At 52.3% G+C, this 17,005-nt stretch overlaps 5 protein-coding genes across 5 annotated transcripts; 3 read left to right on the top strand and 2 right to left on the bottom strand.

Annotated features, from left to right (window-relative positions):
- Nucleotides 1–234: 234 nt before the first annotated feature.
- On the bottom strand, nucleotides 235–2,206 carry AUEXF2481DRAFT_26082 (uncharacterized protein; the record flags this gene model as incomplete). Its single annotated transcript, XM_013491857.1, has 2 exons — nucleotides 235–2,109; nucleotides 2,162–2,206. The coding sequence occupies 2 exons, from the start codon at nucleotides 2,204–2,206 to the stop codon at nucleotides 235–237; spliced, it is 1,920 nt and encodes a 639-aa protein (XP_013347311.1).
- Nucleotides 2,207–2,966: 760 nt separating this feature from the next.
- Nucleotides 2,967–5,121, top strand: AUEXF2481DRAFT_1663 (uncharacterized protein; the record flags this gene model as incomplete). Its single annotated transcript, XM_013491707.1, has 2 exons — nucleotides 2,967–2,979; nucleotides 3,047–5,121. 2 exons carry the CDS (start codon nucleotides 2,967–2,969, stop codon nucleotides 5,119–5,121), a joined length of 2,088 nt encoding a protein of 695 aa, XP_013347161.1.
- Nucleotides 5,122–5,660: 539 nt separating this feature from the next.
- On the bottom strand, nucleotides 5,661–7,114 carry AUEXF2481DRAFT_26080 (uncharacterized protein; the record flags this gene model as incomplete). Its single annotated transcript, XM_013491856.1, has 2 exons — nucleotides 5,661–6,943; nucleotides 7,000–7,114. 2 exons carry the CDS (start codon nucleotides 7,112–7,114, stop codon nucleotides 5,661–5,663), a joined length of 1,398 nt encoding a protein of 465 aa, XP_013347310.1.
- A 651-nt stretch (nucleotides 7,115–7,765) lies between these two features.
- AUEXF2481DRAFT_1661 (uncharacterized protein) lies at nucleotides 7,766–9,973 on the top strand (the record flags this gene model as incomplete). The annotated part of the gene is made up of 3 exons (XM_013491706.1): nucleotides 7,766–7,957; nucleotides 8,013–9,459; nucleotides 9,510–9,973. The coding sequence occupies 3 exons, from the start codon at nucleotides 7,766–7,768 to the stop codon at nucleotides 9,971–9,973; spliced, it is 2,103 nt and encodes a 700-aa protein (XP_013347160.1).
- Nucleotides 9,974–11,216: 1,243 nt separating this feature from the next.
- AUEXF2481DRAFT_36145 (uncharacterized protein) lies at nucleotides 11,217–16,671 on the top strand. The gene is made up of 3 exons (XM_013491981.1): nucleotides 11,217–14,520; nucleotides 14,571–14,849; nucleotides 14,904–16,671. The coding sequence occupies exons 1-3, from the start codon at nucleotides 11,524–11,526 to the stop codon at nucleotides 16,521–16,523; spliced, it is 4,896 nt and encodes a 1,631-aa protein (XP_013347435.1). The 5' UTR covers nucleotides 11,217–11,523; the 3' UTR covers nucleotides 16,524–16,671.
- The last annotated feature ends 334 nt before the right edge of the window (nucleotides 16,672–17,005 follow it).

Raw genomic sequence — 17,005 nt, 5'->3', positions numbered from 1 at the left:
AAAGATAGCGTTAGACAGGCAGGATCACTTCATAAGTTCAATCAAATTCGCAATGGTGCCTGCTCTGCCATGGCCGGGGGTTGCGATGTAAGTTGGACGTATTAGCGTCAAGTGGAAACTCGGTTGATTGGTGGTTGATACGAGCAGATGCAAATGCTAAATTTTGTATATAATAGAAAGAACATATTGATCTCAACGTGATGTCCAGCGTGATCTTCGGACTATGCGCGCGATTTACTTTCTCTTTCTAGAAGCACCAGCTTTGCTCTGAGCACCAGAGGTGGAAGCCTCGGTTTTGACGGGAGCAGCATCCTCTCCGGGTGCAGACTTTAGAGGCTGGTTGGCCTTCTTCTCCTCAACTTCTTCATCGTCGCCACCCTGTCCGAACTCGTTAACACGAGTGTGGTCGACCTTGTAGGCCCAGGCCTGATACAAGTATACGAAGAAAATAACATCATCGCGCAATGTCGCAAGACGATGGAGTGTAGGCATCTTGATGGTGAAAGCGAACAGATCATCAATGAAGGTATTGAGGAACTTGTAGGTCATGGCCTTTGCAGGCATGTGTGCAACACTCTTCAAGCGGTAGTTGATGTACAAGCTGGGGACCATCATGAGAAATCCGTAAGCATAGACAGAGCCAACCAAGGTGGCAATGACGAAACTGTACCAGCTCTTGTGAGTATCGTAGACGAGCGAGTATCCAGCGTAGGCCAGAAGAAGCGGTACTGCAACCATGTAGAGGTAGCGGAAAGCGATCTCATCGTATTCTTGCGTCTTCTTCTCAACGTCGGAAAGCTTGTGCTTGTCCTCGAAGACAACGCGGTAGGGGATCAAAGAGCCCTCAGGAGCAGCACGCACACGTACATCGACAGCCTTGGTCACCTTCCAGGCCTCGATGGCAATGCCCATACCTTGTCCGAAAAGGATCATCCAGGAAGTGTTCTCATTGTTGTCCATCAAATACAAGAAAATGACACTCTGCATGAAAACGTTGGCGAGAATGGTGCGGACGGAAGTTCCGATGTTGTCCTTCTTCTTGCGCCAATGGCTGACATCGTTCTTGAAGGCCAGCATTTCAAAGATCATGTGCAAGATACTGACGAATCCAGTGATACCAAGAAGGTACATGTTTGTGTCAAGAAGAACTTCCTTGATCATCTCGAGCTCACTACCATCACCGCCGCCGGGGGTAGTCTCTCCACGAGCAATTTTTCTGGCATTCTCCTTCATACCTTCATCCATGGATGCCATGACGCTGAATTTCCAGTTGGGGTCGGTCTGCAGATCGAGATTGAGAGGCATCTTGGTGACAGTCGAGTTGAGCTCGGTCATCTGGGAACGAAGCTGCCAGAAGGTGTTCAGGTAGAGAACAGGATAGTACCAAGCGTTTTGGCCAGACTCATCGCGAGCACCAGTCGTTTCCAGAGAGACAAATTGGCGCATAGCAGGGTGCATCTGGGGGTAGACGGGTGTTCCGAGGTTGGGAATGATGGATAGCGTAATATTGGGGTGGTAGTAGTTGGAGACGGTGGGACCCGCGGACTCCTCCTCCACAGCCTCATCGGCCTCGGAAGAGTCGAGCAGGTTGCGAGTCTTGTGGACCTTCTTCTTGGCCAGGTAGTTTGTCAGAGGTCGAGTAACGCGGTAAGCCTTGAAGGAGTCATAGCCAGGCAAGGTGGGATCCATGACGCTGCCTGACTGGGAGATGTAGATGTGTGCCCAAAGGGTTCCATTCTCTTGTACCGACTGAGGAATGTCAATGGTAGTATGAACCTGACGCTTGTCGGACCAGTCTCCGTAATGGTAGTTGCGCTCCTGAAGGACCAGAGACTCGGCGGGCATTTGGCTAAGGGCTGGCATGGCGAAGGAGGGCGAGACATAGACGTTGACGTCCATAGAGGTGTTCTGCTGCCAAAGAGGCATGATCATGTTGGGGATGGCACTGTAAGACGAGCCGGTAGCCTGCTGGCCGGTGCCAGTGGCCACACTGGGGATCGGGGCGTTGTCGAGCTTCTTTTGCTGCGAAACTCCTCCGGTGACTTGCTTGATGGCAAAGTTGACGAACATGAACATGCCAACTGTCTGGGCGACCGACTTTGCGGTTTTCTGGTAATCGTCAGTCGGCAATCAAACTGTGGGTAGATGAACATCTGCTGACCACCCAATCGGTGCCCTGAGCGGGCTGCTGCTGTACTGCAGACATGATTGCGGCGAGTCTTTGTTTCGGACACTTTTACAAGTAACGACGAAAGACGCCTGCGAGCAAGTGGTGGAAATATCTGTCCTCAAGCCACTCTCAACTCTCAACCCTGCGCCCTCCACCCTCCACCCTCGAGCTCCGACCTCCGCGTTTATATCATGGAGGCCCGAGCGCCTCTTTCCTTATCGGCTGCTTATCGCGTACGTCTATTCGAACGAATGCGGCGGCCGCTTGTTTCAGGCTGTCAGATGCAGCTTGACAACGAGTGGACTTCTGACTCGTCTGGCAAGTCTTTTGTCGACTACAGCCCTTGGACGCACACAGAGTTCATCTCGCTCCTTGTACAAGCATTTGCAGTGAGCTCTTCCCATCTGCCTTCTTTGTGGAGGTTTTACAAGTGAGCACGTGTCGGTGCTTTGTCGAAAGGCAAGTGACCGGAGCCGGAACGTCATTAGGACCCTAGTGGAAATACTCCCGTTGCTGCCTCTATTCGACCAACACGACAACACCTACTATCTCTGGGTTCTGGGGACCCGTGTCGCTTTTACCCTGTGGACTCTGGCCTGATCTTCCGTCTTTTGTGTTTCAAGTCGAGGCCAACCGTCGCTTCTTATCGCCGAAGCCGTCGTCGAGGGCGGACAAGATCGACTTGAGCAACTTCCCATCTCCTTCGGACCTAAGCTCTTAGCCATCCACTTTACCTCACTGCATATCACATCACCACACACCGAGCGGCCTCACTTGGTTGCCGCTACCGCCTGTCATGTTCTCAGAATGTAAGTCCCTCGAGGCGAACTGTCGATAGCTGGAGGCGCGTGACTGACACAGCTACTCGCCCTCCAGATGCCTCGCGCTTCCTGGCGCAATCTCAGAGCCGTCTGTCCTTCACACAGCACGAGCCGGATCCACGCTCTCGAAATCCACTCGACCGTAGGCGTCAACCTGCGACGTCTTCTCGCTACGTCCAGCGTGCCTCAATGCCGACTCCCTACCAACCCTCCGCCTCATATCTATCTCGCTTTCCATTCGCTTCAAGACCACGAAATGAGACGGAGATGCCGTTGTTCAGTCCCGCAGAGGGTTTCGATCAGGAAGACGAAGAGACACAGCATGAGCGTGACATGGCCGATTACCTGGCATTACAAAAGTCTCGTCGCAACTTCATCCCTAGCCACCTCAACGACTCGTCCGAGATCGAGGACCACAACCTCGAATCCTCGAATCTCGCTTCACGAGAAAGTCTTTCGGCTTCAAGACCGAGGTCGGCCATGGTAGACGTCGAGCTTGCTTCTACCGACAACGACGATGGATATTCGGATTTCGACAGCATCGACAGAGAGCTTGATGCTCGCCCTCCAGCTTTTCAAATGTTTCAACCCGCTGTACCTCCCCCACATTCCACCTTCTTGCCACAACAAACAGATCCAGAGATAGCTTTTGCTCATCCGAGGCCCCCCAGTCCGGACGGGGATAGTGTGCCGCCGACTGTGATCCTCCCGGCCCCTGAGCCACCACGACATGATCTGTTTTGGGCCCAGCTGTACAAGATTTGTGTCTTTGCCATGTTCGCAACCTTCATATTGGTCTGGTTCCATACTTCGACGCCGAACTCCAAGAGACCTTTGGGCGACACCATCTATTCTACCCTGACATCCTCCATCAATCTTCTGCTCTGGGATACAGTCATCACTGTCATTGTTGCAATGCTTTGGCTGGCTCTGCTCCGCGAGTACGTGAGGGTGCTTGTCTTCCTCATGCTCGTTTCGGTTCCTGTCATTCTGTTCTCCTTCTCGCTATATCCATTTATATCGAGCTACAAGGGAGCTTGGCATGGAAACAGTGTCCAGGACAAAGTCATGCGTTGGTTTTCCTTCGTCCCAACAGTCATTGCATGTGTCTGGGTCTATTCGGTCTACAAGGGACGCCACTCGCTGGGAAAAGCAATCGGCATCCTTGAATTTGCATGTCGCATCGTTACCGCATCGCCGAGTCTGACATTGCTAGGATTTGGTACACTTGGCGTGGTAGTTTGCTTCACTTGGATCTGGATGGGTATGTTCACGCGACTATTCTTAGGTGGCCACATGTCGAAACTTCAGACCTTCATCATCGATCTTAACACGTGGTGGTTGGGCTTCTTCTTCGCCATGATCTACCTTTGGACATTGGGTGTCATTGCAGGTGTACAAAGGGCCACGACTGCTGCCACCGTCTCACAGTGGTACTTTCATCGGCTGAGTGTACCTGCACCATCCTCAACAACGGTTGTGCGCGCCTCGTTCATGCATGCAGCTGGTCCGATGCTCGGAACGATTTGCCTGTCGACTTTCCTATCGCTGCTCATTCGCTTGCCACTGATCATCCTTCCTCGACGCATCGCTAGCCTGGTCACACTTTGCGCTTTTTCCATGGTCCCAACTTCGCTCGCTGCTCTCACCAATCCGCTGACCCTCACATATGCCGCCATCCACTCACAATCCCTCAGCATCAGTGCCAGGGGATTATCTCAGCTACACTTTGTGTCCAACACATCGCCTACGACGACTCTCAACCCTTCTGTCTTCGCCAATCACCCAGGCTCTGGAGGTACAATGATGCCGTACCGCCTGGCCAAGCTTCTTTTACACGCGACTCGATTTATCATGTCTTTCGCACTGGGCTTCGGCGGGTGGGTGTCGACTGCACGTAATGTTCAACTAGCGGGCGGTGGCTTCAAGGGCAGTCTCTATGCCTACATCGTCGGTCTGATAGCAGCTACAATCGGATGGGCTGTCTTGGGAGCCATCGAAGGAGTCATTGGCGGTGTCGTCGACGCAGGTGTGGTCTGCTGGGCTAGTGAGACTGGCGGCAGAGGTGGAGCAAGCGAGGCGAAATACTGCCGTGAGGCGGGCGAGCTCTTTGGTGAGGGAGATTATTAGTCTTCCTGATCCACAACATGAGCAGCCGCCTCTTTTTTCTTCTTTCATTCTCTCTTTGTCGGTATTGCTGGATAGCTGCCCTGGCGTCTTTTCTTTCTTTCTTTTGGATGGCACACGATACCCCAGCCAGTTCTGCTTACAAGGGGCATCTACGGATCACAAGGGGGTGTTTCTTCTTGTCTAGGCAGTCCTTCTGGTTCTCTTTGCGGGCTTTTTTCTTCTTTCGTGGCGGGTGAAATACGCTAAGGGGGTTCAACATTATACAGGCAACACACTTTCTTCAGATTTTTCACCTCGTGGTTTGATCCGTGACTTTGAATGATTCTTGTTTAGTTACAGACTGCGGAGGATGAAGAATGATTTAGATTTTCCCCTCTTACGTTTGCGGTTTCCTTCTTCCCCTTTCTTCTCTACCCTATAAAACGCCTTGAGCTATGCATTGTTCATGTTTGTAAAAAGCAAATCCCCCTCATCTCATCCCAAAAATCGTGCCGTCGTATGAAGAAAAGGGTCTTCCCTTCCATGTATCTGAGTCACGCTCAACCAAGTGTCTGGCCAGGGCCCCAGGGGGAAGGAATGGGATTCTTGGGTCCCTTTGTCGCTTTCGGAGCTTGGATCTCCAGACCAGCCTGGACCATGTTGATCCTGTGCAACTTCAGACGAAGCAGATGCTCGATTTCGTCGGCAGTGTCCATGACGCCTTGCTGGGCATCGGCGCGAGAATTCTTAGGAGGTGCGATGAGCAGTTGGTCGACCGTGTCAATTCTGGCGTCCAGGATACCACGCTGAATCATGTCGACAAGCTCTGACTCCATCATCTGAGATGTACCGCCAGGTCTAGGGAAAGCTTCGGTCAGGGCGGAGAGTGTGACTTGAGAGAAGGGAACGAAGTATTGAACAATGCTCTTGCTGCGGATGAGGTGATAAAGCATAGCGATGTGGGGACCGAGGAAGATGTCGAGCAGGTAGTCTGTACGGTATGCTTCGAGAATCTCGAGACACTGGCTGTACTTTGCGCCGCAGAAGAAGGAGATGGCGCGACGGATGTGCGGCTCAAGTTCGAGAAAGTTGCGGAAGTTTGCGTTTTCGAGAACGGAATCTTGGAGTTGTTGACGGTCCATGGAGGCCAGAGCACAAAGACCGCCATAGACTGCTATGTCGTTGGCGGTCATGACGGCGCGGGAAAAGTCGATGTTTGCTACGGGGCCGACGGTGGCATACGAGGGATCGACGGCCAGGAATGCGTGAGCAGCGGAGGCGTAATTGGCAGAGCCGAGGTAGCCCAGGCCAGTGCATGCCTGGGCGACAGAATCGAAGCGTGGCTTGTCCTCTGGACGGAGCATCAATGAGCGAGCCTTCTGTGCGGTCGAGACAGTCGAGATCCAGTTAGGAGACACAATGTTGATGTAGGCCAGCTTGAGAGTCATCTCAGCAATGTGCTTGGGAGTGGTGCAGAACTCGCGCATCTTGTGGTAAGCCTTGGTGGCCTGGTCCAGCTTGTTCATGTTGAGGTAGTGAGTGCCCAAGTCTTCCTGGCCCATTCTGATGCTTTCCTTGATAAGGTTGTTCTTGTAGCCGCGCAACTCATGTTCTAGACGTTCGGTCTCGTGCTCGTTCAGCTTGTTCGTCTTCTCGGCCCATGCAGTGTCGACGTTGGCCAGTTCATCGTTGGGGCTGAGCGAGTGGAGTAGCTTTGCGAGGTCGAGATACTGCTGGGTGTCCTTTGCAGTCTTGGAGGCGGGTATGGCTAGGCGGAGGGCATCGAGTGCGAGCGGTGGGCAGAGGTGGGCAATGTTCTTCAAGCGGCTCACTCTTGTGTGTTCTGTCAATTCTAGCGTCAGCTGAGGCGAGCGTGGTGATGCGGACAAGCCAACATACGATCGTAGTTGGCGGCGTAGCTCTCCAGGTCGAACTTCGGCGTGTCTGAGACGACGAGAGCGCCGTTCGTTCTTCTGTCAGCAAAGAACTGACTGTTCTCTACTGCTTGCGCCATGACGAATGTTGTGAGAGGGCTGTTTGGTGCGTTTGGCACAGCGTCTGGTCGACGATGACGGATGCATCGATTCTGCCAGTGATGCGATCGGGCCCGAGCTCACCGACTCACCGTCCTGAGAGTTGCACCTGCCGAATAGCCGCCCTCTCTCCGCGCGCTTCTTTTGGTTGCGCAAATGCACTCACATGTTCGAGGGCTATGCGCACCTCTTCTCGTCAATTGCCGTCCATTGCGCACAATCGCCATGTTCGGCACCCCCGGAAAAGCCAAAGACGTGCCCGCATTCGCCGGACGAGATACTCGGCTGAAGTTCATCGCATGGGCTGCCGCTGAGTCGCCGTACCCCGGCCCGAGTTGGCCTTGTCATAGCATTCAAGTTTTTCCCCCAAGCACGAGATTGATCCCTGTCTCATCTGTCATCCGACACAATCCTCCATCGCTATCGTGTCTCTCGCTTGCTTGGGTTGAGGCTCCCACATCTCTCCACTCTATTCTTCCTGCCCGTTGTCGTAGTCGTATACCAGGATCGCTGTCTCAACCGTGCGTCCCCCGGGATCCTTCTAGGAGTGACGCCGAATTCGCTGCCCGCGCTCCAGCTGTCATCGTCCATCTATACCGAAGTGCTCTCTGTCGAGATAACTTCCCGTAGCCATGGCTTCCACTTCCGCAACTCTCAAGGAGACGGTCAAGGAGACTCTGCTCGGTGTTGAAGATGAGCCGCAGCTCTCGTCCCAGACGCGTGCTGAGTTTATGCAACATGCCAAAAATGACCCAGAGTCTGGAGAACACTACATGGGTCAAGAGGAGTTCGTCAATGCCATTGCTCCCGAGACCGAAGACTACGTGCGCACCTTTATACCTCAAACATATACCTGCTAGTCGTGCTAACAAGACCTAGCACAAAATCAAGCGCTCGCAGTACGCTGTTCTTTTCTCCATCGCCGACCGCCGCAAGACTGGTCGCGTAACCCTCTCCGACTGGGCCACCTTCAACAACCTTCTAGCGAAGCCCGACGCCGAGTACGAGATCGCCTTCCGTCTCTTCTGCGACCCCAACACTGGCGTTGTTGACTTCAACTCTTTCAAGGAGGCTTACGCTCGCAACCGCTCTCCAGAGAACGTTCCCTTCGACTGGAACTCAACGTGGGCTTCTCTGTACGTTGGCGACCGTAAGAACAGACATAGTATGACATACCCTCAGTTCGCCCAGATGCTGCGTGGTCTCCAAGGAGAAAGAATCAGACAAGCTTTCCACCACTTCGACAAGAACGGCGACGGCTACATTGACCCCGAGGAGTTCGAGCGCATCATCCGTGAGACTGCTTCGCACAAGCTGTCCGATCATCTTCTTTCGAATCTTCAGACTCTGTGCAACATCTCACCTGGCAGCCATATCTCATACGCCAACGTGCGCGCATTCCAGAACATCATCCGTGACATGGACCTCGTCGAGCTGGTCATCCGTAACGCGGTTGGCAAGACAGACGACGGCAAGATCACTCGCACAGACTTCCTGAATGAGGCCGCTCGCATCACTCGCTTCTCATTGTTCACCCCCATGGAAGCTGACATTCTTTTCCACTTTGCCAGCTTGGATCAACCTTCTGGCCGTCTTGGTGTCTCCGATTTCGCACGCGTCCTTGATGCTTCATGGGCTTCCCATCACACAGTCTACGGTGCCGCTACCGGCGCAGCCGCTGACACCGCCGCCGCTGTCGTCGCCAAGTCAAAGTCGTTCCTCCACGATGCTCTCGTGTCCATACATCACTTTGCGCTTGGTTCTGTGGCTGGTGCGTTTGGTGCTTTCATGGTCTATCCCATCGACCTGGTCAAGACCCGTATGCAAAACCAGCGCAAGGCTCGCGTTGGTCAACTTCTCTACAAGAACTCGCTCGATTGTGCCACAAAGGTCATTCGTAACGAGGGGTTCAGAGGCTTGTACTCGGGTGTCTTGCCCCAACTTGTCGGCGTGGCTCCTGAGAAGGCTATCAAGCTGACCATCAACGACCTGGTCAGAGGTAAAGCTTCGGACCCTGTGACCGGGGATATCAAGTTGACTTGGGAAATCATCGCTGGTGGTTCTGCTGGTGCTTGTCAGGTCATCTTCACAAACCCTCTCGAGATTGTCAAGATTCGTCTGCAAATCCAGGGTGAGGTCGCCAAGTCACAGAAAGCAGTCGAGAAGAGAAGTGCCATGTGGATCGTGCGTAACCTTGGTTTGGTCGGTCTCTACAAGGGTGCCAGCGCCTGTTTATTGCGCGATGTCCCCTTCTCTGCTATCTACTTCCCCACCTACAACCATCTCAAGAAGGACTACTTCGGCGAAGGCCCCAACAAGAAGCTTGGTAAGTTGACAGCATAGTACGATCATGTATTCTCACTAACGAGCCATAAGGTATCTTGCAACTCTTGTCTGCAGGTGCTATCGCTGGTATGCCTGCAGCTTACTTGACCACTCCTTGCGATGTCATCAAGACCCGTCTTCAAGTAGAGGCCCGCAGTGGTGAGACGTCGTACACATCGCTTCGTCATTGCGCAAAGACCATTTGGAAAGAGGAGGGCTTCCGCGCCTTCTTCAAGGGAGGTCCCGCACGTATTCTTCGTTCTTCGCCCCAATTTGGTTTCACTCTCGCTGGTTACGAGCTTCTACAACGCCTTCTTCCTCTTCCCGGTGAGGAGCACGAGCTTGGTCCTCGCGGTAGCCTTGAGCCCGCAACTGGATTGCAAGAGGCTAAGGCACCGCTACCCTACTTGAGGAGTAGAAACGCCCTCAAGATCATTCTTGACCTTGATGTTGGCTTCGGAAGCCCCAAGTTGGCCGAGGGTCAGAAATTGCCTGGCCTTCCCGGCTTCCGCTGATCTTTCTCGCTCAGGATGACCAAGACGGTCGGTAGATTAGATTTCTTGTCATCACGGCACCATGTCTTTCGTTCTTGTTCAGTAGAATATCCTTTTTGAGAAAGATTGATGAAAAAGCGCGTGGTTTGCATAGCGTTCGAGGCGTCCAGGCTAGATCGTGGTTGGATCTAGTGGCGGTTGTTCTATGCAGAAATTGTACGATATTTCAGAATTAGAGTCGAGCGTCTACGACGACAGTGACGACCGGCATCTCGAACAGAATGGGATTTAATGTTTGCGATGGAGTAGTGCTTTATGTGCCGTTGACCTTCTGTGCGCCCGAAAGTTTGCCGCCTCAAGCCGAACTCGTCTCCGGACTTGCCTTCCTGCCCACTCAACCCCCTGGCAAACTTCGAGCGTCAAAATTGACCACAACAATGATCTGATCGGGATGAGATGACCATCTAAAAACAAGCAACATCATTCCACTCTACGTCGATAGTGTCTAGGCCCATTTGGATGCCAGATGCTGGCTGTCTAATGCTTTGTATCTTGGCCGTGCGGAACGAACTTGACTGAATTTGCACGAAGATATTTGCATTATCAATAATATTTGTGAATTTAGACTTGCAAGTCATCTTGGGTGGAAGATGATTGGGATCACGAATTTGATGCTTGAAGTCGTTTCTGGGGTTCGTTCCGTGATGCTTCAAAAGGTGTCTCGGGGTCGGAGCACAGTTCACCAACCACGAACACCATCTTCGACCAACCTTGCGAATCTGACCGAGTGGATAGTACATGCTCACAGATCTAGCGTGCTGTCTGAGTCGAAACCACAAGCAATGCATTAGCTGGCAAGTCTAGGTGCTCAAGTCACGTGACAGCATGGACACGCAGGAGGTCAAAATAGACTACTCTCAGACACATGGCACCTGTGGGGATGATCGACGGGAACTATGAACCGGGCAGCAGAGATATATGGTTCCTGAATGCTCTACGATGTTGTCTGCTGAATATTGAGGCCAGGGTAGTCCATGAGTGCCGCGGATTGGACGAAAACTATCATCTGCAGTTCGACAGATACCATTTGACCTCAATTTTTCCACTTGGACATGGTGGTCACAATAGAATATGCATCCGGTTGTACGTCGAAAATAAAGCGTCAATCAGTGAGTTTGGAGGTTTGGAAATTTGCCAAGACTTTGCTATCAAGTCGCTTCTCCCCCAAAGTCACTTCTCCCCTTTTCATCGTTTCCATCATTCAATTACCTTCATAATATCAAAGAGCAGTATCAGTGTGCTCTATGTCGCGCAGAAAAGCACGCGTTTGTTCGATACATTACTCGCGAGGTTGAGCTTTCGATTGTCCGCCGCAACGCCAGCACAGCGCACGCGCAACACAGCATAATCAAAACGCGTTACAGGAAACAGTCACAGCCACATTTCAGTACCGATACATGATTCGCACAGTCAGTGTCGTATTTCTTTGAGTGGTGTGCGCGATAACGAGTTCGCCGGAAAGACACTGGTAGCCCGGACACTGCATCGCGCAATTCGCCGCTCGACACACCATGCCCAAGCATTCGCGCTCGTACATTCGTCCCGAAGACTTCACCAAGAGCGATTCTGACGACGGAGATTACGACGACGTGAATGTCCGTTCGTCCCCAAGGAAGCCGAGAAGCGCGCGCTCCAAGAAGTCAAAGTCGCAACCCTCGCGCAAACGTCAGAGAAGAGACGATTACGGTAGCGACATTGTCGACGACAGTGACGACCACGACGAGGGTTCTTTCGACGACAGTATCGAAGAAAGCTCTGGGTCCGAGGACGAAGACGACTCTCCAGGTCCTGGCAAACGCAAGACACGCAAGGCTGCTCGCGTCAAGGTTCAGTACGCTGAGTCGGACGAGGACGCTGAAGGAAGCGACGACGCTATACCTCAGCTACCCGAACCGGCGCAGCCTTCGCTCGTTCTCAAGCTTAGAGTTGCGTCTGAAAGATTGGAAACATTGAGAGACACAGGCACCATGAGTAATCCTCGGAGGTCAACAAGAGCGACTAGCGCTATAGTGTCGCAACGTGGAACTACACCTGCTGAGGGCTTAGGTATGGCAACAAGACGCAGCAGTCGCGCTTCACAACATGCAGAGCCATTGATGGCACTCAACGATTCTGGCAAGCACGCCCATACCCAAGGCGCTCGTCAAACATCATACACTCCCGAGCTTCAATCCGCCAGAGGCACAAGAAGCAAGGGCCACAAGAAGCCGCCACCTACTGTTAGTGCAATCATGGAAGTTTCCCAAGAAGAAATCCCTGCCTCTCAAGACTATGGCGAAGTGGCCGAATCTTTTGACAGAGAGTTGCGCGAGTTTGCAGATGAGATACCCAAGGAGGAGGCTGCAGAAGAACCTCAAGTCGAAGCTGCGTCACCTTTTGTTTCCGACGTCCAACCGAATGAACAGGAACCAGCTGAAGACGAAGCTGATGCCGAGGGAGAGGAAGATGATGAGGACGAGGGTCCGATCAACAAAAACAAGCGTAAATTGAGGGTGAGTCAAGTGATACTCCCCCAAGGTTTGGTCGTGTCTGACTTCTCTGCCCAGTCACAGCAGAAGACCGAAAGTCCACAACAGCGAGGTCGCGAGGGAAGAAGACTCCGACCGCGGACACGCAAGTCTCAAGGCGAAGCTAGCAGCGATTTTGAGCCTGCAGGTTCCGGTGGTGATGAAGCTTCGAGCGCCGACGAACTACAGAACTCGCCCAAGAAGAATCAAAAGAGCGATAACGACTCAAGTAGTGGTGGCGGTGGTCTCAGACGTTCCCGACGCAAACCTGCCAAGCGTGCTCGTGAATCTTCAGAGGAAGAGCTAGATCGTGACGAGATCGCTGACGAAGCCGACGATCTGCGCGAGGACAGACGCCGCAACAAACGACCTCGGCGTAATCCACGCAATGACATCGTATTTGAGGGTACAACCCTGCGAAACCGAAGCAACAGACCCGACTACCGTATTTTCCGACCCGAGACGCATCAAGCAGATGAAGAAGAGGTGGCCGCCCCGTCAGCATCTCAACGCCCGCGTCGCGCCGCTGGACCTTGGAGATCTCTGTTCTCAACTTTGGGTCCTTTCGGTGGAGCTGGTGGCCCTGTCCCCATTTTTGGCGGCGAGGGAGCAGAGGCTGCTGGCGGAGCCGACTCTGACAGCAGTGACGATGACATGGCCCAGAAAATGCCTCGCGGTATTGGAGGTGCTGTAGGCATGACACCAACCGCTGGTGGAGCACCTGGTCTATTCCCACAAACTCACAATGCCGATGCTGGCGCTTCGACTGCTGGCGGTCTCTCCAACTTCGGAAAAGTCAAGGACAAAAAGGCTTTGGCAGATGCTGATCCGTTGGGCGTCGATCCAAATGTCAACTTTGACGGTGTTGGAGGTCTTGAGGATCACATCGATAGACTGAAGGAAATGGTGCAGCTCCCACTCATGTACCCGCATATCTACCAACAGTTCAAGGTAACGCCGCCTCGAGGTGTTCTGTTTCATGGACCACCAGGAACTGGTAAAACACTACTTGCTAGGGCTCTTGCGTCTGATTTGAGTACTGATGGACAGAAAATCACATTCTACATGCGCAAAGGTGCTGATGCGCTCAGCAAGTGGGTTGGTGAGGCCGAGCGACAATTGAGATTACTGTTTGAGGAGGCGAGAAAGACACAACCGAGCATCATTTTCTTCGATGAAATTGACGGTCTTGCGCCCGTCCGCTCCAGTAAGCAAGAGCAGATTCATGCATCGATTGTCGCTACTCTCCTTGCTCTCATGGACGGTATGGACGGTCGTGGTCAAGTCGTCGTGATTGGTGCCACCAACCGACCTGACTCGGTCGATCCTGCTTTGCGTCGTCCAGGTCGTTTTGACAGAGAATTCTATTTCCCGCTCCCTAATGTCAAGGCTCGTCGCGCAATTCTCGACATCCACACGAAAGGCTGGGAACCACCGTTGAAGCCAGAATTCAAGGATCAGCTCGCGACTTTGACCAAGGGATATGGTGGTGCTGATCTTCGTTCGCTTTGCACAGAAGCTGCGTTGAACGCTGTGCAGGGCACCTTCCCTCAGATCTATTCTAGCAAAAAGAAGCTACTCGTCGACCCCACCCAAATCAGAGTTCAACCCAAGGACTTCATGATCTCAATCAACAAGATCGTACCTTCCTCTGAGCGATCTGCAGCTTCGGGCGCATCGCCGTTGAAGCCGAATGTAGAACCTTTGCTCAGGGAAGCGCTTGCCAAAGTCTCGGCCATCATTGATGATATCATACCTCAAAAGAAGCCAAGGACTGCATTGGAAGAGGCCATGTTCGACGATCGAGAAGACGAGAATGGTTTCGAGAAGGAGACACTACAACGAGAATTCGAAAGCTCTAGAATCAACCGTCCAAGATTGCTTATCAGCGGTCTGGAAGGCATGGGTCAGCAATATATTAGTGCTGCATTGCTGGCCAAATTTGAAGGACTTCACGTACAATCGTTCGATATGTCTACTTTGCTAAAGGATTCAACAAGAGTGAGTCTGTCTACATCGAGATGTTTTGGAACAAGCTAACTCTGTCATAGTCACCTGAAGCAGCTATTGTCCAGTTATTTGAAGAAGTTAAGCGTCACAAACCCAGCGTCATCTACCTGCCCAGTATTGATATCTGGTACGAGACAATGGGACAACAAGTCATCAAGACCTTCAATGGTCTATTGAGAACCTTGTCTCCCACGGACCCAGTCCTTGTGCTCGGTGTGATGGAACTGCGATCAAGCGAAGCTCAGCCCAACCAGGAGATGATGAGGGAGCTCTTCAGCCGTTCGCGCAAGAATTACTTCCACTTGGACAGACCTGGAGAGGTAAGTTTGGCTTCTGGCGTGTTTTTCGTCCATCTCACTAATCGTGTTGTACAGATGGCCCGCAGAGAATTTTTCAGCAAGGCAATGAACTATATCCGACAATCACCGGCAGAGTTTCCTCAACCCGAGAACCGCAAGAGACGTATCTTGCCAGTCTTGCCCGAGGCACCCGTGGTCGAAGAAGTGCCGAAGACATTGACTAAGGCCGAGCTCCGGGCACAAAAGAAAAAGGACCGCTTCACTCTCAACAATCTCAAGCTACTGATACAACCAGTCATGGATCAGATCAAGCTCAAATACAAGAAGTTCAGAGCTCCCATCGTGGAGGAGAGTCTCATTGGCTACCTGTACGACGAGCAGGATCCAAGCATCGTTACAACCGATCTGGATCGTGCGGAGATTCAGCAATTGAGGCCTTACGAGATATCAAAGGATGGAAAGGGCGCTCCAGTTTTGCACGAGACCGCGACTGGCAAGCAATACTACAATTTGGAGATCGTCACCATTGAGAAGCGCCTCTCTAACGGATACTACAAGCGTCCCGAGGACTTCCTCAACGACATTAAAGCACTTGCTAAAGATGCAAAGACAAGCGGTGATCCAGAGCGCATACTAAAGGCGAACGAGATGCGCGCAAACGTCGAAGTCGATATGATGCATCTGGCAGCGATCAATCCTGTACTGGTTGCCGAGTGCGAGGCTGTATACAATCGCGAAAAGGCTCGTGAGAAGGAGCAGAACGACAAGGCCGGAGCAGGGCAAGAAGTGCCCATCATCAGGCCGGACGTGCCACCCAACATCTCCAACACTGTCACCGAACAGTCTGGTGGAACAATTCACCTTGGAGAGGAAGTACCTGGGCCACGGACGCTGCATCCCTTTACGCCGGCCAGACCTCTTGGGCCCAGCCCCTTGTCCAACGGATTCACCAACGGCTCAGATATACCGTCAAGGGTACACGGTGAGCCTGAGATGCCTGACAGTCAAGACAACTCGCTCCTCAACCCTCATGAGCGAGTAGGTTTCGTTCAGCCCTATGCAACTCCATTGGCACAAGGCACTCAGCCCTATCCCACACATACTCAGACTAGTGCGTTGACACGGATAGCGCCTGGCTCGGGACATCAAGACTACTATAACAGCGCGTCTTCCACCAGCTCAGGGCACAAGATAAGTGATCAGAGTCACAGAAGCAGCGCACCATTCTCAGTCATTACCAATGCCTCTTCGAATGGCGTCCGTAACGATGATGCCCCCGATTTCAGTACATTACCCCAGGTTGAAGGTGGTAGTCAATTGCCTAACACGCAACCACCAGACATGTACAGCTCGCAGATTTCACAATCATCACAAAGAGTGATGGGTCCACCAGCATCAAGCAGTCAACCTCAGAGTCACACATTCACCGTACAAGCACTTCTGAACGAGCCACATCTCATTCATGCCGATCCGGGTATCCTGAGGAGTCTGGATGATCAACTGATTCGCAAGTCGAGTGGACTCAATGTCGAACAGCTTGAGCAAGTCATGGCGAATATCATGGACGCAATCTGGAGAACAAAGGGCGACTGGAATCGCAACCATGCTGCCTCGGCAGTATCCGACACATTCAATGAGACGATACGTGATATCGAAGAATGTCAAGCTATCTTGGCACCGAGTCAAGACGAGTAGGTGAAGACAAGCAAGCAGGAGACATGGAGCAAGAGGCATGTTTGGAATAGCGTAGGTGCTATTCTCTGACCGGCGCTTTTATTCTGGCATACAGATACAATCGATAACGCTACATGCTAATGATATCATTCAATTTGTTCTATGGTCCAACTTTCAAGTGACATTGTGTGCTTCCAAAGAACGTTGGCGTCGGGCACTTCTGCTCCGCCAAGTCTGACTTGTTGAAGTGATGACCCTGCCACTTGTCTGAATATCCTGTAGCAGCATCAACTGACCGTCCAATGTTACAAAATCTCTGTTGATACATCTCCTCAACTTGTCGAATATATTTCCCTGCTTTTCTAATCTTTCAGGAGGTTATTGTGGATTACCGATGCTATAATGTCGAGTTGGTAGAACCCTCCGTCGACATGGTGGTGTTCGATACTGCTGTTGACCAGAACCGAGCACGAAGAGGCATGTTATTGTTTCTAGATGGACTT

The sequence above is a fragment of the Aureobasidium subglaciale genome (assembly GCF_000721755.1).
Source record: "Aureobasidium subglaciale EXF-2481 unplaced genomic scaffold scaffold_2, whole genome shotgun sequence".
Lineage (NCBI taxonomy): Eukaryota > Fungi > Ascomycota > Dothideomycetes > Dothideales > Saccotheciaceae > Aureobasidium > Aureobasidium subglaciale.
Note: the sequence above shows the minus strand (reverse complement) of the source record. Positions and strands in the feature narration are given on the sequence as shown.